This window comes from Herpailurus yagouaroundi, unplaced genomic scaffold (assembly GCF_014898765.1).
Source record: "Herpailurus yagouaroundi ecotype Mexico unplaced genomic scaffold, PumYag 77, whole genome shotgun sequence".
Taxonomy (NCBI): domain Eukaryota; kingdom Metazoa; phylum Chordata; class Mammalia; order Carnivora; family Felidae; genus Herpailurus; species Herpailurus yagouaroundi.
Genome location: NW_024412388.1, coordinates 88,718,826 through 88,742,622, shown reverse-complemented (window position 1 = coordinate 88,742,622; position 23,797 = coordinate 88,718,826). Strand labels below are relative to the sequence as shown.

Sequence of the window (23,797 nt, the reverse complement as noted above, 5' to 3'; positions counted from 1 at the left end):
GAATAGAATTGTATCTGAATTGTATTATCATTGATAAGATTAAAATAGTCATTATTATTTGGGATAGTAAGTCTAATTTCTGAATTTTAGACTATTTTAATTTTTAATGTTTAAAAATATTTTCTGGTGATGTTCAGTAGAGGTACCATATTTATTATTATTATTTTTTTACCTTTGACCCCTTCACCCATTTCTTCCACCCCTTACCTCCCACCTTTATTTTGTTAAATTCAAGTTGATGATACTTGCTGCTTAGTGCCTTGGAATGATAATTGAGGTCTACAGATGTCTTTAACTTTCTATAATATGTCTTTAAGAAACAATTGTTTAATCTCATTCAAGATTTGTATTAATGTTTATCATGCTTTCCTTTTTATATTTTCAGTATCTAAACTTTTAATAGGTTTCTATTTTTAAAACACGTTTTAATAGGTTGTTTTTAAATGCACTTAGATGATTAAATTTTCTTTAAAAAAAAAAAAAACAAAAAAACCTTAAGTGGTCTTATTTACTTAAAGACAGGCTGCTTGAATTTTTCACTCAACAGATAAATGGCCACGGTGCATATGGAGAAAAAGGACAGAAAGGAGAACCAGCAGTAGTTGAACCTGTAAGTACTGTTGTGAATACATTGTAAAGGTTGGTAACAATGATTTAATTTATATTATGAGCCATCATCACCTTAAATTATTATATGTTTATATAAATTAGTATATAAATTATTACATATATTATATATGTTTATAATATATAGCATATATATTATAAAAACTCTGATGTCCAAATATTTAAAATTTGCCACAAAGAAGTGTTAGTAAGGTCATTTCTGGCAAGTAACACTTCAATCAGCCAAAAAATATAGATACATGAATTTTGGAATTTGAAAGTAACTGAAATTGTCTAGTCTAATTCTCTCATTTTACTCAACGAAGGAACCTGAGACCTAGAGAGTTTAAATAACTTTGCTGAGGTTCAAATGTTGGTGGTTGAGATATAACTAGACATTAGCTTTTCTAACTTCCTTCAATTTCTTTAACTTGGCATTATCAGAAACATATTATTTGACGTAGATACTTGTTTCATATCCAGATAACATCATGTAACAAATATGAAAATATTCTTTTTAAAATCCACTTCCCGTTCTTCCATTGAAGAAAAGGTGTAGTTCACTCCAAAAGTGATTTTAAAATTCATATTAATGTTCTCACTACTCAAGATATTGGTAAAAGGCAATCCTACTGGAAAGCAATTTTACTATTGTTGTCCCTAATCAGCAACTCAGGAAAACTGTTACATTAGAACTAAAGAAAATATGCTTAACTGTTTGCCTCAAGATCATGAAAATCCATTTCAGAAATTGCAAGGACATACACATTGAAAAACTGGGTAGAGGGAAAGTTAAAAGGTTAAAAAGATATGGCTCTAAGGAGATTAGTGGCTATCTACTGTATTACTCCAAAATCTGATAAATCATGCCATATATTCATCAAAGAATTTTCAAATATTTTTCAGAATGAATTTGCCCTTATTACAAAAAATTACAATCATGTTTTTAAGTGATAAAATAATTTCTGGAAGTAGAATCATAAACATTGTGGAATGAGTTTTTTTATCCTGAGATAGTATTCTATTCTCTTATCTATTTAGGAGTTTATCTCATGTTTATGCCCAATTCTTTTGCTTGGACTTTTTTCCCTTTTCCCTGAATGAAAGTGCTTAGATGCCACCTAGCTTCCATTCTTTCATTCAAACAGTAAATAGTTATTAAATCCCGGCTTTGTGTCAGGCATTATTCTGGGTGCCAGGGAGAACTTGGTCAAACGTCTTTGTTTTGTCCTTCTTGGGAGAACTTAGCATATTTTCCTTTTAGTGTTACTTTTCTGAATATTTATTCCTTTTCTAATTAGTTCACAGATTCTCTGAGGACAAGGGCTATGTTTTCTATCATTTTAAATTCCCTCTCTTCCCCATAGAAAACTGTTTACAATTGATTTTATATGGTAGAAATAGAGAATTTACTTTTTAAAATGCAATGATGCACTTTGTTAGAGCTGCTTAGACGAGAGGTTACAGGTTACATTTCCCTAGAAATGAATCTCTATCTTGTTTTATTATAGGGTATGCTTATTGAAGGACCACCAGGGCCTGCAGGACCTGCGGTATGTAAATGTGTTGAGATTATTTTCATCTTGATTTTTTAAATAATCAGATATAACATTTCTATTACATTATTGAATTTATATATTTTATACTAATTTGAGTATTGAATTATAGAGGCAAACATTTTTTCAGAGGGCCTGATGGCCTTAAATTGCTTTCTGATTTGGCTATCCAAATGTTATTCTTTTGAGAGCAGTGGAATTAAATTTTGTTTAATTTCTTTTGGAGGGGGCTTCAATATCTCTGCATCCTCTAACCTCATTTTCAACTTTCTATCTGAAAGTTATGATAGTGAAAAAAAATTCTTGTTTCCATTAAAGAGGTAAAGATATATCTCAATAGATGGAGTTGGGAATTCTAAGTAGACAGTAGCAGCCTTATCTGTACTTCCAAATGGAGTGATTATCAGCTTCCATTGTCACTTCCTAGGAAGGCTCATGTTGCTCAGTGTGTCTTTATTCTCAGATAGTTGTACTGATCTGACAGAAATCTCTATCTTTTGTGGAATTAAATTCTTGTCATCTGAAATGAATATGTTATACTGATGCCTTTAAATACTTTTTATCCAGAAAATGTAAAAATGCCTTCAGGCTAAATGATTTCTACATTTCAACTTTGTTATCACATTTTTGAGGTCTAATTGTCTGAATGTACCATTTGTTCATTAAGAACTGGGAACCAACTTCTACATCAGTGACTTTGTATTGGTGTGTTCTCCTTTCCTGTATTTCCTTGGAATATTTACCTGTACCCTGAGAGCAGCTTCATAGAGGAAGAGTTAAGCTAGCTACAGAGTGGTTCCTATGTATTGTCTTTTTATAGGAAGATAAATAGGGAAATTGATTGGAAGACCAGTGTATATTTATGAAATATAAAATGAGCTTTTCTTGGATTTTGGTAGGATGAATTTGCCTGAATGATAATGAGATCAGGAATCTGACTCAGATCACGGTTTGTTTCTCTGTAGGGTCTTATGGGTCCCCCAGGTCTACAAGGCCCCACTGGACCCCCTGGTGACCCTGGAGAGAGGGTAAGTAAAGGGACTCTTTATAACAAAAGAATATAACATAAATGAAAATCATTAAAATGTATTCCACAAGTTAAACATGTTATCTTTCTCATGAGAGAGGAGGAAGTCTGTGAACTCAATGTGCAACATTTTGTTTAAATTTTCTAACTATAATTTTAGAAGTGAGGGTAAAGAATGTGCACTTATCTACGTTATAATTAATAAGAAAACTTTTATTTTCAATAAATTGCAATGCTGAGATAAACCTGTTACATTAGATTCAGTTATTTAATCTGAATTGAAACCCGTTTTCCACAAACTGTGATGAGCATTTAGCTGGGTTCTGATAAACTGAGTCAATAAGCCTGAATTCTAATTTGAAGAGCATGTCCTGGATAACATGGTGGAATAGACCATTTGTGTTAAGTCTGTCCAAACTCTTCTTGTAAAGCCCCTTCCCTTTTTTTCCTCCATCCTTGAATAGCCAATAACTTCGTGCATGATTAAAATCCTATGAAAGTAGGGAAATGAAAAACAACCCTTTCTAGGTATACTTACTAAAAGGAGATTAACCAAGAAAGGAGGGACAAATGCAAATTAGTTAATGTAGACTAATGTTATTAAAGGTTATTCTGTTTCTAATAAATTTGTTTTAATTTATTTATTAATTTTGCTGATTTACTTTCCTAGGGCCCCCCAGGACGTCCTGGCTTACCAGGGGCTGATGGTCTACCTGGTCCTCCTGGGACCATGTTAATGTTACCGGTATGTTTTCTTTTTTTAATGCTGTAAAGATGATTTAATATTTCATCATCTTATTGCTGAAAAGCATTGTTGAGCTGTATTACAGAGCAATTAACTAAAAACCATTGTATGTGGTAGAGATATTTGAAATCATGCAGCCTTTAGAAAGTCTAGAAAATTTTATTAAAACAAAATTCTAGTAAACATCAATCTCTGTGTTAAAGCAAAGGTTTCATTATTTCATTAGGCTTTTTTTTTTGTTTGTTTGAGAGAGAGAGGGCTCAAGTGAGTGAGGTGCAGAGAGAGAGGGAGAAAGAAAATCCCATGAGGGGCAGAGAAAGAGTGAGAGAGAGATAGAGAGGAAGAGAAAGAGAAGTACAGGGCTTAAGCTCACCAGAAGTGGGGCTCCAGCTAAGTCAATGCAGGACTCGAACTCATGAACTGTGAGATCATGACCTGAGGCTGTCAGATGCTTAACCAACTGAGCCACCCAGGCACCCTTCACTGTTTGATTAGACTTTGACAACAAAGCTTACAGGTTGCTCTTCATATTTCCAGTCATGTGCTTTATCCTGAGTCGTATGATTAACATACATTTCATGTGATACTTAACATAATACTAATATGCTATTTATCACCATAGATACAATAGTTGATACCTTTAAAAGAAGATGTATCTGTAGGGTCATTATTCTTTGCTCAAAAATTGTTTGACCATAAGATTGATTTTTAAAATTGACCTTGTTCTCTGGGGGAAAAAGTGTGATTTATTTGTTTAAATGTAATAAAATTTCAAGTAATAATCATGTAGAGTAAGAAATTGACTCATGTTGCATTTGGAATTAAAATTAAGAAAGCTTTAGAATTTTAGAATTTTATGGAAGGATACAGGGAGGGTGAGTTTCTTATTATAATTATTTGAGAAACAGTAAACAAATGAGTATATCTCAAGGAAGATTTCCTCCGTGTTCATACAGATTCTAGAAGTTTTGCTCAACAAAATAACAGTTGATCTATAAACACCAATGAACTGAACACACTTGGACTTTTTACAAATGAGTGAATAGAAATGGGTAGCATTTGTACAGGTAAAATATATGGTGACTTGTTCCAGATTTTTCAGATTATGGAATATAAAATTGGAAGTCTTGGGGCACCTGGGTGGTTCAGTCAGTTAAGCATCGACTTTGGCTCAGGTCATGATCTCATTGTTGGTGTTTTCCATCCTGCATCAGGCTCTGTGCTGACAACTCAGAGCCTGGAGCCTGCTTCAGATTCTGTGTCTCCCTCTTTCTCTGCCCCTCCCCTGCACACACTCTGTGTCTCTCTCTCAAAAATAAATAAACATTAAAATGAATGAATGAATGAATGAATGAATGAGTGAATGAATGAAAATTGGAAGTCTCTTTTCTATAAATGGTAAAACATGGTCTAGGGAACTTGTGATATGGGCAGGAGAACCCCCCCAAAAATCTAGGTATCTTGATTCATAATAAAGTTATCTTGTACTTTTATAAAACCACACCATTTTCAGTAAGCAGTTTTTAATCTAGTAATTAAGGCACCTATTTGAAAATGGCTAATTTTGAGCTTCTTTATTTTCTTAGTTTCGTTATGGTGGCGATGGTTCCAAAGGACCAACCATCTCTGCTCAGGAAGCTCAGGCACAGGCGATTCTTCAGCAGGCTCGGGTAAGAAGGAATAAACATGTATTCCTATAAACTGATATATGTCAGATTGTGTGTGTATGCACATGTGTGCATGCTTGTGTGTGTGTGTGTGTGTGTGTGTCTGCACCTGGAGGATGCTACTATTATAAACAAAACACTTCTGAAAAGTGCATTGAATTTTAGCTATAAAAATTGCTAAGATTATATCTATTTTTCCAGTGGGAATATTTTCTTTAATTGAATACTAAAATTAATTGATTGACCCTGGCAGTATTGCCATATATAATTCTGGCAATAACCCACAAACAATAACACACATTTTTCTAAAATTTTTTCAGAGTACTGATGGATTTATACCTAGCACTTTTTCACATACAGTTTTTCTCTGCTAAGACAGAATTTGATGATTAAAAAAAAAGTAAGAGAAGAAGGTTTGAAATAATTTTTTCCTCCTAATCTTCTAAATTATTCAGGATATCCTGAACAAGCCAGCAAATTAAGTTTTTTAAGCATTATCATATAGGAAAGAATCCTTCAAATATGTATTTAAGTTCTAATTGTTATAACCTATAGTGTTTTTGCAAAATCCATTTAGTTTATAGATCCTTCATGAGCTGAAAGCTTCCACTGTCTCTATATTATACAGATTTTATACATAAGGAAATCTTATTTTATACATGTCTTATACATAAGGAAATTTAAATAGTGGACGAGGAAAGAGTTGAAAGTCATATAATATTTTTATTTGTAGTAGGGGTTTTGGTTTTTTTAAGGAAAAAGGAAATAAATGGCTCACATTTGGTATGGATACAATTACCCACTTTCTAAGTGCTATAAATCATTTCTGTGATAACTTTGTATAAATTTATGAATATATAAAATTTATCATTTGTGTATTTTATACACATATAGTTTTATTGTGTATGTGTATAAAATATCTGAAAACATAAGTGAAGGTTGCAATTCACTCTCATATTTATTTATATATTTACTAAATCTATTAATCTGCAAAGATTCCATTATTTGATTATATCCTGTATAAAGACAGAAAACTTTAAGTGTTTTTTGACCTTGGCGTAACACATCCCTAAAAATATTTAAAATAATTTGCTAATGATTCCTACAATTCATCTTATAATTTATATTACTTTCAACAAACTTAAGGTAATTATTTGAGCTTAAATGTTTTATGAGGCCATTAAATTCCTCCTTTTATTAGTCCTTTTATCCTACTTGTAAATAGGTAGCAAGCATTATAATTCCAATTTTTCAGATACTTAATCTCAAGGATTAAGAAGTATATTGTCAAAAATCTCATGGTGAGTCAGTAGTGGAACCTTGGAGATCCTATGTTTTTATCTTGTGCACTTTTCTAATATGATTTTACATATTGTTTCTATTACAGTGTTATTTTTGATATCTGTTTTGATAATCTAAATATTCATCTTTTGGAATCACTAATATTCAAAAATAGCTCACCATACTAATTTAACATCTATTAAATATTTATCCTTTGTACTCCACTTGTTCCAGCTTTTCAAATATGCTAATTTCACATTTCTAATATTCAGTATCAATAGTGCATGTGATCAATCTATCATGCCTATGATTATACAAAATGAATGTGTTTTTCTTGTAATGTTAAATTTAAGATTTGTTAAAAAGAAGTGTATGAGCATATTTTCTGATCAATTTTGCTTGCTATCTGGCTTTAATTGTCAATAGATTTTCCTAAATATTGCTAGAAAATTTTTATTTCAAGCACCTCAAATTGTTCATCTCTAAAAGGATTTTCGATGATAATTGTGCCAACATGTTTAAGAGAAGTCTATATGTTATTGCGAAGTATGCTTCAGAGTAGAAAAATTACAGGATGTTAGGTTTCTTGTACTGAAATCTATTTTAACTTTTATCATTGAATAAATCATAATAGTATATGGTACAAGATTGTATACAAGCTATAACAGTTGAGAGCAAATCTGATAGATCATTTGTCATTCTAGAAGCTTGTAATTCTTCAGTTATCAGGCACTCTTTCTAGCATGTAGCTAATATACCTTTGTTTATTATCTGTTACTTACAGGTAGCTTGTGCAAATGAATATTGTGGTTTACTATTCTTGTCCAAAAAGGGCACCCCTGAGTTTGATATACTTTATTTTCTAGATTGCTCTGAGAGGTCCACCTGGCCCAATGGGTCTAACTGGAAGACCGGGTCCTGTGGTAGGTTACTCAATATGATAATGTGTGTTTAAATTTACATAGTAGTATTTCCTTGTGCAACTTTGGCCAAGCATTGTTCATATTTCTAGCTGATAAAAATAGGATATGCATATCTACCTATGCTTGATTTTGTTCCTCTATTTAAAGTCTATTTCAACTTAGTCCTCAGTAAGTTTTGATAAAAAAATTTTCATTGAAGAATTTTCAAATCAAATAAATACAGTGAAAAAAACAATTCAGTTACATGTCTATTAATTTTTGAAGTATAATTATAATTTATTTGCATAACATTCCAAGTTATTAAAATTCAGTTTTACATTAAATTATTGAGACTTAATTTTATGTTAAATAGAATTTTTGTTAAAAAAGAAAAAAAGTATTTGAAGTCAGTTAAATTATTCCATAATTTGGGAAGCAAGCAGGATACTTGGCTTAAACTTCAGTTTGCCTTCCATATTCCACAAAGTACTTCAGATATTAGAGAAATTAATTTGTCTTCTGGAGACTCTTGGAAAATGACAGTGTTTTATTTTTCCATACAAGCTTGCTAACAAGCTAATATTTTCCAAGTGGTTTTTAATATAAAAAATCTTCAAATATTTTGAAACTTTTACCAAATGTTGAGCAGTGTAGCAATTCACAAAAAACACAAAGGTTCTTTTCAAGTCATGTTTTTCTTTAAGGGAAAAGAAGACTGCATGAGTCAAACCTTGCTTCTGATTGATCTTACAATTAATTAAATAAATAATTTCTCTCTTAAATATTTATTTTTCTATATAAAGAGCTATTCCTCCTGTTCTTTCATATGATTTTATATGCTTTCAGTATGTTTTATTGAAATAATGGTATTTATAGAAATTATTACTATGAACATTAAAATCTTAACATGTGATTTACTTAGTAGACACAGCAAAATAATTTTACTCAAGTTTACATCAAGTGAATAGTCTTCTAATTATTTAGTTTGTTTTACTGCTCTTATTAGGGTGATAAATAGTTTTCTTCATGTATTTTATTCAAAGGTTTGTTAATGTAGTTTACATAAACTATGGTAATCTTAATTCGGTCTTAAAATTCGTACATCTTATATATTTTGAAGGGGCATACACTCAATCATATGGGCTCATGTAGAACATATGTTCTGCCAAAGTAATAAACATGGAAGATTCTATGTTACTTAACAAAGGAAGAAATGAAGTTAATACTTCATTGTTTGTTAGTGATAACTCAAATTTACGACTGAGGAAAGTCAGCAGTATGCAAATGTTTTATAAATCTGCGGTAGAAGAATTATCTATATATTTTATTAAAAAAAAAGCTCCTGGGCCCTTAACTTGAGATTCTGATGATAAAGGTTCAGGGTTCAAAGTGGCAAACTATATTTTTAATGAGTGCACCAGGCTGATTCTTACAGTCAAGCATGTTTGGGAAATACTGCCATATGTTACATAATTTAAAAATATCAGTAAAGGATCTCTAAAACTGCATTTTCCAAAGGAATTTTCCTATGTATCATCCTGACAAGCATAAGCTCAGCAGATCTGCAGAGGGTCAGGGCAGTGATGAGCAGAAGCAGTGAAAGCATTTTCATTAACAGTTCCTGTTTTCACCACCCGTTTGAGGGTCAGCCGTTCCCAGTTTGTTGGCAGAAAGGAAACATTGGCAACCACGTACACATTCTTAGTGTCAAACATCGGATACAAGACTAATTAATTTTACTACCTAAGCCTTTGTTATGGAAAGTGTTAGCTTCCTTAAATATTAAAGGTAGGTATTGAGAGAAAAAACATCATATTGTTTCTTTTCAGTTTTCTCCTCTATTATCCTTTGCTCCAAAGCATCAAATTACTAGAGACTGTCAAATTCTAGAGTCTTAAAGTATTTTATATAAAAGAAACAGAGTCGGGGCGCCTGGGTGGCTCAGTCAGCTAGTCATCTGACTTCGGCTCAGGTCATGATCTCACCACTTGCGAGTTCAAGCCCCACGTTGGGCTAGATCTGTGCTGACAGCTCAGACCCTGGAGCCTGCTTCAGATTCTGTGTCTCTCTCTCTCTCTCTGCTCCTCCCCCACTCATCCTGTCTCTCTCTGTCTCTCAAAAATAAAATAAAACATTTAAAAAAATTTTAAAAAAAGAAACAGAGTCTACATCACTATATTAAGATACAAACATATGCATTCTTCCAATGAAAAATTCTTAATTCATTTGTTTTTTTCAATTGCTTTTCTAGACAAATGGAGGCTTATAAATATGCAAGAAACATAGAAAATATTGTGGTTATTTTCGAATTCTGTTACTGTCAATTATTGCATGATAATTTTTAGAGTGTTTATACAAAGTAATTATAATTTGTTGAGTAGGTAGTCCTTATATAGAGAGAATATAATGCAATAAATTAATTAAAAACAAATTGACTATCCTACAATTGTGTTCAACTCATTGATTCATAATCTGATTTAATGTAGAATCCCAGGTTTTCTCTTGAAAAAACTTAGTTGCAAGAATTCTTAATTAGGAGCTTGAAGCCTATTATTCTATAATTTTTAAGATTAGAATATTCCTGTTATTTGACTTTTTTGTATTTTTTAGGAGTCAGATTAATAGTTATTTTACTTTGGAGCCACCAGGAGGCTCTAGATAGCTAACATTTTCAGACTTAGCACAATTTTGATCTTTTTGTATGATGATTCAATGCACTATTATTTGAATATGTATTGATTTAAATAAATCAGAAACTTCTTAAACACCTAAAATATACTTCTTCAGTACAAAGTAACTATTATCACCACGTTTAATTTTAATGTCCTAAAGCTTTTTAGGGGAATGGACAGTCTGGTATTTATTTTTAAAACCCACAACACTTTTATAAATTGATTTTATATTTTTTCCAGTTAATGTGCTAGGTTTTTGTTGTACTTTTTGAGTTATGTATACATTTGTAAGAAGTTTTTGTCATAAGGACTTATTCTTCTGGGAAATAAACCATTTTGGGAAAAAATGCTTTGACGTTATTTCAGGACAATTATAATGATGGTGGTAGCATCTGGTCTTGACATTTTATTGCTATAGAATTCAGTGTCTGAGAAATTTCTGAGTATAAAAGCAATAACATTTCACCAAGTCCCGGCTGTATAAATGGATTCAGCATATACCTGATTCAGTAAAAATGTGTTGCCTCTGTACTGCATCACAGCTTAATAATAAATAATGCCTTGTGTATTATCATAAGTACTGTGATGGTGCACACATTAAAGAAAATTTCAATGTGATTTCTCATGAAATTGGCTTCTGTGTAATTATGCGTAAAATGGAGACTTTAAAATACAGCTTTCACACTGAATACACTCAAAATCTGAGAAAAGATGTATTTCAATGAAACAGGACTTAAAATTTTATTGTATTAATTAATAAAATTATACTAATTTGATGAAATATATGTTGAACAGTGTTTAGCCATTTCATGTGAAAATGGTAGGGTGAAATTGGTTAGGGAATTATTGCTCAATTAAATTATTATATCCTTACTTTTTCTCTGCAGGGGGGGCCTGGTTCATCTGGTGCCAAAGGTGAGAGTGGTGATCCAGGTCCTCAGGTAAAAAAACTAATGTATTTCACTTATCTTATTTTTGACTTCGTTTTATCCAGTAGGATAATTGAAGTATCTGCCATCTGTTTTATGAGTAAAGAAATTACTTACATTACTTTTAAGTTCACATCACCTCCTTTAATTGAAAAATCCCTAGTGGCCAGTTGACTGCCAATAACTTGATTAATTTAAACAATATTAAAAGAAGATAATAAGCTGGGATGGGAAAGGCTTGATAGTAATAGGCTTTCAGAATCTTAAACTGGCTTGAGATTGTACAGAGCAGAGAACTACTGCAGTTGTACTGCTTAGAGGCCCTGTCTCAAACCCACGATATTTTCTGTGGAACGTGAACCTAGCATATAGTTTCAGAAACAATATTTAACATACTTAAAAGAAGCTAACTTCAAACCTTTTGTAGAACTGAGGAAATTATGAGAATTGAAAACATCTGAAGTGAAATTTCAAAAACAGATCTTAGGTTATATTACATGATACCAAGTTAAAAGTATTATCTTTCCTTTAATGATAATAAGTAGAAACATTCAATATAAGCACATTAGGAAGTATACTCATTCTAGAAAACAGAAAAACAAAATGTGACGTTTTAAAAATACATTTATTTTTATCTTTATTTTTTAAATGTTTATTTGTTTTTGGAGGAGAGAGAGAATGCGAGCGGGGGAGGGGCAGAGAGAGTGGGAGACACAGAATCCAAAGCAGACTCCAGGCTCTGAGCTGTCAGCACAGAGCCCAGCAGGAGGCTTGAAATCAGAAGCTGTGAGATCATGACCTGAGTCAAAGTCAGAAGCTTAACTGACTGAGCCACCCAGGTGCCTTCCAAATACATTTATTTTTAAATGAAAATACTTCAACTTTTTTTTTTTTTACATTTGTTTATTTATTTTGGAGAGACAGAGAGAGACACAGCATGAGCAGGGGAGGGGCAGAGGGAGAGGGAGACAGAATCTGAAGCAGGCCCAACGCTGAGCTTGAACTCATGAACCATGAGATCATGACCTGAGCTGAAGTAGGACACTTAACTGATTGAGTCACCTAGGCGCCCTAAATGAAAATACTTCTTGATATACTCAATAAATAGAAATTCAGATTGCGCTGAAGGAACTCTCAAGTGGCCGTCCACTAATTATTTTTCTTTCCCTTAAAATTACTTTTATTTTGGGGGACACCTGGGTGGCTCAGTCGGTTGAATGTCTGATGTCAGCTCAGGTCATGATCTCACTGTTCCAAGCCCCATGTCGGGCTCTGTGCTGACAGCTCAGAGCCTGCAGTCTGCTTTGGATTCTGTGTCTCCGTCTCTTTGCCCCTCCCCAGCTCGCACTCTGTCTCTGTCTCTCAAAAATAAATAAATGTAAAAAAATCTTTTTTAATAAAATTAATTTTATTTTTAAAATATTACAAGGTGAAAATGAATTTCAACACCAGTGTATATTCATTGTAACCACTACCATAATCATCAGGAGAGAGAACGGCTCAATAACCTAAATAATTTCTTGGAGCCAACACTTAATGATCACATCTCCCTCCTCCACCCTTAATACCTGACAGTCACTGATCTTTTCTTTATTACTACACTTTTATCTTTTCAAGAATACTGTACAAATGAAATCATACATTATGTAACCTTTGAAGACTGGCTTCTTTCATTTACCATGGTGCCTTTGAGATTCATCACAGTTGATAAGTGCATCAATAGTTCATTCTTTTTTGTTGCTGAGTAGTATTCCTTTATATGGTTACACCACAATTTGTTTTGGAATTAGAAAAAAATCAAAGAAAATTGAGAAAGATATTTGGGTGATTCAGAACATGGCAGCCTTCTATTTCATGCTTGATTAATATTGCCAGAGGGGTATGGAAAGCATTGGAACTTAACTGAGAATTGCATAAAAATACTGAAGTGTCACTATATGAAAATCTAGGGAGCTTAATCTTTTGCAAAATTTGTAAATTTTTCATCAAATTTACCCCTTTATAAAATAGTTGAATCTGAAAACATTTTGCAGTAGTTTTTGTGGCTTTTGTGGCTTTCCTTGACTCAAGTCCAGAGAGATACAATATCAAGTGAAGAAGGATCATTTTCATTAAAAACTAAGATTTGTCCTGTTAGTATTGCCCTTTGCTTTCCAGCTGAGATATAGGGTAGAGTCATTTCACAACAATAATTTTCTTAGAAAGGTATATTCTTTTAAACTCCAATTATCAGATAACCTTGATTTCATATTTCTATAACCAACATTTTACAAGGATGATAAAAAACGTTTGTAATTTCAAATGTGTGTTACATTTGCTACCACACTCATCATATGAATATTGGTTAAATTAACTTTAAAAAGGATATAAAGGCCTATATAATGTTTACTCTAGAACTACATTTGATCTATTATTAAATGTGTAATTTTATTTTAAAAAACATGTAGATCAATCCCCACAAAAGACATTGTTTGTTGACATAACATTGTATTCTACTGCTCCAAGAAAGAAACATACTGAGAATATTTAACCTTTGATCTGAAATGACATGGTTCCAGACAATAATTTGCATTAGGGATCACCAAATCATCCTGCAGCATTTTGTAGGTGATTGAGAGAAACATGTATCAGTCACTATGCTAAGTTGTAGGAGTATACTGGAGAAAAGACAGATGTAATCTAAAACCACCACAGCAGTTAACAATTTAATGGGAGATTCAATTATGAAAAATGGCAATTATAATCCATGTGATAAGTCAAATAAAAGAATAAATACGTAGGAGAGGATCTCCAAAAAATAAAGGGAAAGATGAAGGAAAAGTGATTGGAAAGAAAAGAGAAAATAGATGGGTAGTTAAGAGTGTTTTCAAGGGAAATGTAAAAAAACTCAAGTTTTTTAGAATAAAATGAGTAGTTGAGGAATTTTTTAAATGTTAAAATATCACTTTTTATTACTTTTATTTAAATGTAATCAGCTGTCTCTAGAAACTTAAAATAATATGACTCTTTTTTGTGGCAAGAACCTTTTAGAAAAATTATTCTTTTGTCTTCTGCTTTATCTGAGCTTTTACATAAGAAATAATTTTCTTTATTTTAAAGTGATTAAGGTAAAGCTAAGAGAACATACATTTCTAAAACCATCTCTCTCAATGTGATTCAGTTTATTGATCAAAAATTCCATAAAATGAATAAGTTATGATGTTTTGATATAGGGCCCTCGTGGTGTTCAAGGTCCACCTGGTCCAACGGGAAAACCTGGAAAAAGGGTATGACTGGTTTTTATTGTGTATTTTGAGGGCATCTGAAATCATCAGTTATCTTGTTTGTTGTTGTTGTTGTTGTTGTTGTTGTTTCTTTGTGCCAGTAGGAATCCTTTTTGCTTAGTCATATTCTTGGCATTATCAGGGTCGTCCAGGTGCTGATGGAGGAAGAGGCATGCCCGGAGAACCTGGAGCGAAGGTCAGGAGTTCACACATTTGTATATTCAGATCTTGTATGTCAGTTCACCTCTGAAAATTTTATATTTTAAAACAGAGTTTCTTGATATCAATGAATATTTCACAATTAAATTACAGTATAGAATTAGATTGGGAATATGATGATGGGAATATGATCATATGATGATGATGATGATTATTTTACAGGGTGATCGAGGATTTGATGGACTTCCGGGTCTGCCAGGTGACAAAGGTCACAGGGTAAGATATACTATTCTGTTACTTTGCATACAGGGACAATATAGAAATGTTATGAACTATTTTAGAATCACTGGACTTTAAGAAATAAAAAATAATAATTTAAATATTTGTAAAGACAATAATTTAGTAAATTACTGCATCTACTATATACTGGAAGAAAGATAAGTAGAATTACAATGTATAATTACACATGTAATACCAATATGAGTTCTTTAATTATTTTTAGACATTAATCATTCAAATATAAGTTCTGGCATAATCTTTATGTACATGTATGTGGAAGATATATTTATAGAAAGACAAGAGTGGAGATTTAATTTTGCCTCTTATTTTTTGATAATCACCTTAATTTCCCTCTTATATTTTATGTGTGGACATATACTCAATAGAGTCCTCTTTAGGCAGTCTGTCATTAATATACTGGACACTGTATTTTATTATCCTAAGTTAAATGGTACCCATTGACAGAGACATCTCAAGCTATTTCTTGTGATAATATGAGCTTGCAATCCAACACAAGAGCTTATAATTTGCAAAAGCTAAATAAACCACCATGCTGAACAGGAATCTAGGGGATATTTTTAGTGGGAAATTAAACTAAGAGGCAGTCTCTCAAAGAACAGCTTTGGACCTTCACATTTTTCTTCTTCAGAAGTTAAGAATGAAGATAAGACAAACTTTATGTAAATTAAAGAACATAAAAAGAAAAGAAAGAAACAGAAAAGAGAACATTATGGAAGCCTAGTAAGATATTTAGTGTATACCTACTATATGTCAAGAGAAATATACAATATTCTTTTTTAAAAAATCCAAAATTTCTTTAGTCTTGAGTTGTGCTGATTGTTGTGAATTATTTTAGAAGCAGAAAAAAATAAAGTCAACCAAGTGTATCTCTGTTTAAAACAATCATCAGCAAAATAACTTTCTAAATGATTTAGTTTGTAATAATTATGTTAGGTATTTTATTTAAACCTTTTTGCTTTTAGAATTGAAGTGAACTTTTTTTCTAGCATAGTAATATATAAAGTCAGTTAATGTAAAAATATGATTTATCTTTGCAGTGTCCTGAGAAGGACAAAGAAAGCATAAGTTTTTCCACCAAATGGTCTGTTATATTCAGCAGGATAGCTATAGGGTAGACTTCTGAGTATTCTGCTTTATTTCATTTTCTAATCGTATTTGTATTTGTTTAACAGGGTGAACGGGGTCCGCAAGGTCCTCCTGGTCCCCCTGGAGAAGATGGAATGAGGGTATATGAAACTTCATTTCTTTTAAGAAATATTTAAAATGAAAACATAAGAGAACAAAGTCTTGTTCAACTGATATATTGTCTAATTGCATTACCTCCCATTCATTGTGTCAATGACAGGGAGAAGATGGAGAAATCGGACCAAGGGGTCTTCCAGGTGAAGCTGTAAGCAACTTTCTTTCTTTTAAAATAATACCCTAGTTTGGAAAAATAGTGACTGGTGTCATACATGTATAGTCACTAATAAACTCAGGTGACTATAGAAGTCTTACCTAAGCTAACCAGGCAGTTGTTATGGGAAAACATTTTAAAAGAAAGGCACATGGAGTTCCAAGTTATAGAGAAAATCAGAGGTAACATCTTTTCAGCCAAAGAACTTACCTAGTTTTTGTTGCTGTTTCTTTGTTTTATTTTATTTTTTATATCATCAGTAGCTCCAGAATCTATATGTTTAGGATAAATGGATCTCATAACCAGAAGAAACAAAAAATTTACAAGCTTAGTATATATCATATATAAGGATGACATGTGCTAAATTATATTATTTTTTCCACCAAATTATATAAATGAGGAAACTGAATTGGGAAGGTTTACCCAAAACTAATCAAAACACCAGACTAGAACCCAGGCCTCTTAATTTCAGTCCAAGCTTGCCACATTATAGGGCCTGTCAATGCAAAGGCATAATAGCTCAAGGGAATATGAGAGGTAATAAATAACTGTACTGATTTTTCTAAAGAAGGAAAAGAAGAGAAGATAGAGGAGGGGAAAAAAGAAAAGGAGATATTGATTAATTTTTAAATAATAATAATTAAAAACAATCTTCTCTCAGGAGAATGGCTTCTATAATCTGTATATATAGTTATCCAGCTGTCTGTTTCTTTCCCTTTGTGAATATTCTCTCAAGATGAAATATACCTAAATATGAAACGAGTGAAAATCAGGATTTTTCCATTTGTATAATTTATTTGATTGAAATATAATACTTAGTAAGATTCAGTATTGCCATTCCAATCAGAAAATGACACAAAAGTGGCATAAAATATGAAATTATTTCCTATTTAAAAATTTCCCAAGTGATTTATATGTAAATTTATAGAATCAAAATACACAGTGTATGTGCTAAAACTCCCTGTTACCCATTCTGGCTTTTGGATCAGCATAAACATGAGATATTTGTGTTACATAAAAATGGTATTTTAAACACTACTTGCCATGTGTTAATAAAAGATGTATAGATATTTTTGCTCCAAACATCGCATTAAAATGTCTTTAGAGGAGGAAGTGTACTTTGAGCGCATTCCTTATGAGGACATGCTTTTTTTTTTTTTTTTTTTTTCCTTCTAGGGTCCTCGAGGTTTGCTGGGACCAAGGGGGACTCCAGGACCTACAGGGCAGCCTGTATGTATTGCTGGAAATATTCAGAATTTTCTAGGAAAAGCTTGTTGTCACTCTTTAAAGCCCAAGGCCATGACAGCTTTCAGTAGACAGCTAAGTGTTTACTGCCTTATTGTATTCTGAGACCTAATGATGCTGCCTATTGGTTACACTGATCATTCTCCACTCTACCCTTTTCTTTCTTTCCTCCTCCTTTTTGTTTATCCACTTCACTGTTTCATGTTAAATTCCCAACACACAGTACAAAATGCTGCTAGGTTGTCTCCAATGTGGACACAGAAAGGAGAATATAGACCTGACCTTTTATCTCATCTCCTCTAAATCCTAAAATGAGTTTTAGTCACCCTAGACTAGTGGGTGCCAGGCTATTAGGTTAGTCTTTTGATTTTCTGTTGAGGGATTTAAACTTATAAACATCCATATGTATATTATATACATATATATATATATATATTTTTTTTTTTCCTTCATTGAAGGGTATTGCAGGTGTAGACGGCCCCCCAGGACCAAAAGGAAACATGGTATGTAGATAACATCTGTAAAATAACTCATTTCTGCCATCTAGGTTCTAGCAAATCACTTTTTTTGCTAAGTCTAAAATAAAAATTTCTTTCATTTTGCTAAGTCCATTAAGTTCTGCTAGCATTAATATTTTCCAAGTTTTTCAGATTCTCCATAGGGAAAACTGATTTAGGGACTGATTTTCAATTGAGAAGAAAAAAAAAAAAACTATGTGAAATAGCCCTATTAAAGACTCTTTATATTTTCCTGTGGCAGGGTCCCCAAGGGGAGCCTGGACCTCCAGGTCAGCAAGGGAATCCAGGACCTCAGGTAAGTCTAAGCCACTGCAGCTCCTTTGAGATAATGGGGTAAGATCGTATCTTTTCGTGAGAAAACTGACAGCCTCAAAAATTCTGTGTAGGGCTGAAAATGTTTACAGCGTGAAAGTAGGAAGGCGATTCTCCCCCCCCCCCTTTTTTTAAATTAAGCAAATGTGCAGAGGCCCCTTTTTTCCAAGAATAAAATGAGTCATTCAGTGTTCATGGAATGCCAGGGCGAAAGCCACACCTGCAGAAGGGTCTGAATCGGATCACATTACAATCACGCTGCCAAAAGAGTAGCTTGTGTAAAATGCCTCATAGTGTTCCAAAACTTTCTGGGAAATGTGGGGAATGTATACAGATTCTCATAACTCATTGCATGTGAAATAGAAGGTTATTTTACTTTTTTAAAAAATTCGTTCTTATGATGTGATTCCTGACATGTGAAATAAATTCTTTTAAAATAGGGTCTTCCTGGTCCACAAGGTCCAATTGGTCCTCCTGGTGAAAAAGTAAGTTACTCTGTTTGTTCTAGTAATCTGGCGACCAATTTCGGGTTGTCAACCTTAGCCAGATGCAATGCCTTGCCGTCTGGTTTTGATAAGATGTTGAGATGGCTCAGCACATAAGGAAATAATCTGGAGTAAAACCTTGAGGGTACAGTGTGAGGGGAAGCCATTCATGCATCTCTGAACTATAAATGATAAAATATCACATATTTCCATTTGGATAGATTTCAAATGTGACATTCTCAGCTATATTAATTTTAGAAATGTACTGGAATGAATGAATGCTTTCTCTTCCTTTCAGTTCTCCTTTTCTTTCTCATTATTTAAAAAATGTCATTAGATTTTCTGTGACAAAGGGTTTTTTAGCAAGATCTGATTAAGGGAAAATTGTGAAGTTATGATTCCCACCATTTTTTATGTATAAATGGCAAAGAATGTTCTTGTTAATAACTCAATGTCTGGATCAAAAAATAATAAATCTTTAATTAAAAAGATGCTTTTCTCTGATTTCTTCTGCCAGATTCCTTAAGTAATATTCCTGTCCCCTATAGTTACAGTACAATGTTAACAGGTTCTTCTTAATGTCTTTTTCCCCTTACTGGTGTTGATTTATGTGAACATATAATTTAAAAAAGATAAACAGTTTTCATACCATACCATAAATTTCATACCATAAAATTTCATACCATAAAATTCATACCATAAAATTTTCATATCATAAAATTTCACTCATTGTGAGTGTACTGGCAAATGATTTTCAGTAAATATATAGAGTTGTGCCACAATCACAATTTAAGACCATTTATACCACCCCAGAAAGAAACTTTATGTCAATATGCACTTGTGTTCTACCCACTTAGACAACCACTAGACTTAGACAACCACTAATCTGTTTTCTGTCTTTATAGATTTGTCTTTACTGGGCATTTAATGTGAATGAAATACATGAGTGAATATAAAATATGAATTTAATCATATAAATGAATATAATATGTGACCTTTGAGTCTGATTTCTTTCATTTGACTTAAAGTTTTTGAGGCTTATTATGTTGCAGCATACATCATTTTTTTTTGCTCCTTTTTATTGCCAAATGGTTTCCATTAATGGAATATACCCCATTTTGTTTACTTGTTCAGCAGTAATGGACTTACAAGTTGTTTAAGCTTCTTAGCTGCTATCAATAGTGCTTCTATGAATATTTGCATATAGGTCTTTGTGTGGACAAATTTTGATCTCTTTTGGGTAGATACATAGGTTACCATGGGTTATATGTTGCACGTAATGCTTAACATTTGAAGAAGCTTCCAAACTGTTGCACCATTATTTCCTTCCCATCAGCATTGTATGAAGATTCTAGTTTCCTTAGATCTTCATGAATGTTTGTTTTTCTTTTTGATTATGGTCATTCTTCTTGGAGCGAAATGGTATCTCATTGTGCTATTAATTTCCATTCCCCTAACCACTAGTGATGTTGAGCATCTATTCATGTGCTTACTGGCCGTTTCTCTATTTTCTTTGGTAAAATATCTTTTCACATACTTTGGTAATATTCTAATTGAGTTATTTATCCTATTATTATGTTGTGAGAGTTAACATCAAATTTAAGTTGTCTTTCAAGTACTTTTTTTCTGTGCATATTTTCTATATGGTACAGTATTAGAGCTCTTTTGGAGACTGCCCTATGTATTTGAAATGTAAAGTACCAAAGGTGATTTCACATATGTACTTTAAGACATTTCTTTTTAAAGTTTTTTTTTTGTTTTGTCTTGTATTTTGTTTTTGTTTTTGTTTTTGTTTTTTTGAGACAGAGAGAGAGAGTGTGTGTGCTTGCAAGTGGGGGAGGAGCAGAGAGAGAGAAGGAGAGTGATAATCCCAAGCAGGCTCCATGCTGTTAGCTCAGAGCCCTACATGGACCTTGATCCCACAAACTGCGAGATCATGACCTGAGTTGAAATTGAGTCAGATGCCTAACCGACTGAGCCTCCCAGGTGTGGTCAAATCTTTACTTTAGATCAGAAATTTTAATTTGGGCCTATTTTACCATACTTTAGATTAGCTCATCATGACCAGAATATATTCATAATAAATTGTACTTGAGGCATATGCCTATTAAGTTTTCTACCATGCATTGGATTACTAAGAGGAATTTGCTGTTAAGGTAAACTAGAATATCTGAATTCCCTTTGTCAAGCCAAAGGGAAAATACAAGATTTGGTTCATTGTACTTGTGGTAAGAAGAAAGCTGTCTTAAGCATTAGCTGCTTGCTTCTGTGGTCTGAACCTATCTAAATTGAGGGTTCAAAGATAGTCTCTTTTTATCAAAACAAGAAAGGAACTCAAGAACACGAGAGGCATGCTCTGTTTATATTGCATCTATATTACATTTTATTTTGCATCTATATTACTTTTATTTTTTTTTATGACACACTGTATTGTGTTCATTCTGGCTCAAGAGCCCTTTCTCCCAAAACTTGGTGAATAGTATTTTCAGTTGGATCATGGTATAATCTAACAGATATAACTTAACTATTGTCATATATTTTATTTTTTATTTTTTTTCATTAATAGTGTGTTGCTTTATTGATGTTTTAAAATAATAATTCATTATTGCATTTCAAAAATAGAAACATGCTAATAAAAAGCAAATATATATGAATTTTTGAAAATGAGTTAAAAGTAATACTTATGAGTAGCTACCCCCTTCACTTGTCCACATGAAAATGTTTTTTTTTTATTTATTTTTTTATTTATATATGAAATTTATTGTCAAATTGTTTTCCATAAAACACCCAGTGCTCATCCCAAAAGGTGCCCTCCTCAATACCCATCACCCACCCTCTCCTCCCTCCCACCCCCCATCAACCCTCAGTTTGCTCTCAGTTCTCAACAGTCTCTTATGCTTTGGCTCTCTCCCACTCTAACCTCTTTTTTTTTTTTTTTCCTTCCCCTCCCCCATGGGTTCCTGCTAAGTTTCTCAGGATCCACATAAGAGTGAAACCATATGGTATCTGTCTTTCTCTGTATGGCTTATTTCACTTAGCATCACACTCTCCAGTTCCATCCACGTTGCTACAAAAGGCCATATTTCATTTTTTCTCATTGCCACGTAGTATTCCATTGTGTATATAGACCACAATTTCTTTATCCATTCATCAGTTGATGGACATTTAGGCTCTTTCCATAATTTGGCTATTCTTGAGAGTGCTGCTATGAACATTGGGGTACAAGTGCCCCTATGCATCAGTACTCCTGTGTCCCTTGGATAAATTCCTAGCAATGCTATTGCTGGGTCATAGGGTAGGTCTATTTTTAATTTTCTGAGGAACCTCCACACTGTTTTCCAGAGCGGCTGCACCAATTTGCATTCCCACCAACAGTGCAAGAGGGTTCCCGTTTCTCCACATCCTCTCCAGCATCTATAGTCTCCTGATTTGTTCATTTTGGCCACTCTGACTGGCGTGAGGTGATACCTGAGTGTGGTTTTGATTTGTATTTCCCTGATGAGGAGCGACGTTGAGCATCTTTTCATGTGCCTGTTGGCCATCCGGATGTCTTCTTTAGAGAAGTGTCTATTCATGTTTTCTGCCCATTTCTTCACTGGGTTATTTGCTTTTCGGGTGTGGAGTTTGGTGAGCTCTTTATAGATTTTGGATACTAGCCCTTTGTCCGATATGTCATTTGCAAATATCTTTTCCCATTCCGTTGGTTGCCTTTTAGTTTTGTGGGTTGTTTCCTTTGCTGTGCAGAAGCTTTTTATCTTCATAAGGTCCCAGTAATTCACTTTTGCTTTTAATTCCCTTGCCTTTGGGGATGTGTCGAGTAAGAGATTGCTACGGCTGAGAACAGAGAGGTCTTTTCCTGCTCTCTCCTCTAAGGTTTTGATGGTTTCCTGTCTCACATTCAGGTCCTTTATCCATTTTGAGTTTATTTTTGTGAATGGTGTGAGAAAGTGGTCTAGTTTCAACCTTCTGCATGTTGCTGTCCAGTTCTCCCAGCACCATTTGTTAAAGAGACTGTCTTTTTTCCATTGGATGTTCTTTCCTGCTTTGTCAAAGATGAGTTGGCCATACGTTTGTGGGTCTAGTTCTGGGGTTTCTATTCTATTCCATTGGTCTATGTGTCTGTTTTTGTGCCAATACCATGCTGTCTTGATGATGACAGCTTTGTAGTAGAGGCTAAAGTCTGGGATTGTGATGCCTCCTGCTTTGGTCTTCTTCTTCAAAATTACTTTGGCTATTGGGGGCCTTTTGTGGTTCCATATAAATTTTAGGATTGCTTGTACTAGTTTCGAGAAGAATGCTGGTGCCATTTTGATTGGGATTGCATTGAATGTGTAGATAGCTTTGGGTAGTATTGACATTTTGACAATATTTATTCTTCCAATCCATGAGCAGGGAATGTCTTTCCATTTCTTTAAATCTTCTTCAATTACCTTCATAAGCTTTCTGTAGTTTTCAGCATACAGATTCTTTACATCTTTGGTTAGATTTATTCCTAGGTATTTTATGCTTCTTGGTGCAATTGTGAATGGGATCAGTTTCTTTATTTGTCTTTCTGTTGCTTCATTGTTAGTGTATAAGAATGCAACTGATTTCTGTACATTGATTTTGTATCCTGCAACTTTGCTGAATTCATGTATCAGTTCTAGCAGACTTTTGGTGGAGTCTACGGATTTTCCATGTATAATATCATGTCATCTGCAAAAAGCGAAAGCTTGACTTCATCTTTGCCAATTT

The 23,797-nt window shown here is 33.1% G+C and overlaps 1 protein-coding gene across 10 annotated transcripts in view; it reads left to right on the top strand.

Moving 5' to 3' along the window:
• The window catches only part of COL11A1 (collagen type XI alpha 1 chain), a 225,856-nt gene that overhangs the window by 88,085 nt on the left and 113,974 nt on the right, over positions 1-23,797 (top strand). For all 10 annotated transcript variants that reach the window (XM_040471126.1, XM_040471135.1, XM_040471133.1 and 7 more), the window contains 16 exons: positions 548-610; positions 2,118-2,159; positions 3,128-3,190; positions 3,860-3,934; positions 5,521-5,604; positions 7,749-7,805; positions 11,344-11,397; positions 14,598-14,651; positions 14,791-14,844; positions 15,030-15,083; positions 16,280-16,333; positions 16,453-16,497; positions 17,680-17,733; positions 18,207-18,251; positions 18,508-18,561; positions 19,019-19,063. In XM_040471126.1, the coding sequence (XP_040327060.1) occupies positions 548-610; positions 2,118-2,159; positions 3,128-3,190; positions 3,860-3,934; positions 5,521-5,604; positions 7,749-7,805; positions 11,344-11,397; positions 14,598-14,651; positions 14,791-14,844; positions 15,030-15,083; positions 16,280-16,333; positions 16,453-16,497; positions 17,680-17,733; positions 18,207-18,251; positions 18,508-18,561; positions 19,019-19,063 (897 nt within the window). The remainder of the gene's footprint in view (positions 1-547; positions 611-2,117; positions 2,160-3,127; positions 3,191-3,859; positions 3,935-5,520; positions 5,605-7,748; positions 7,806-11,343; positions 11,398-14,597; positions 14,652-14,790; positions 14,845-15,029; positions 15,084-16,279; positions 16,334-16,452; positions 16,498-17,679; positions 17,734-18,206; positions 18,252-18,507; positions 18,562-19,018; positions 19,064-23,797) is intronic.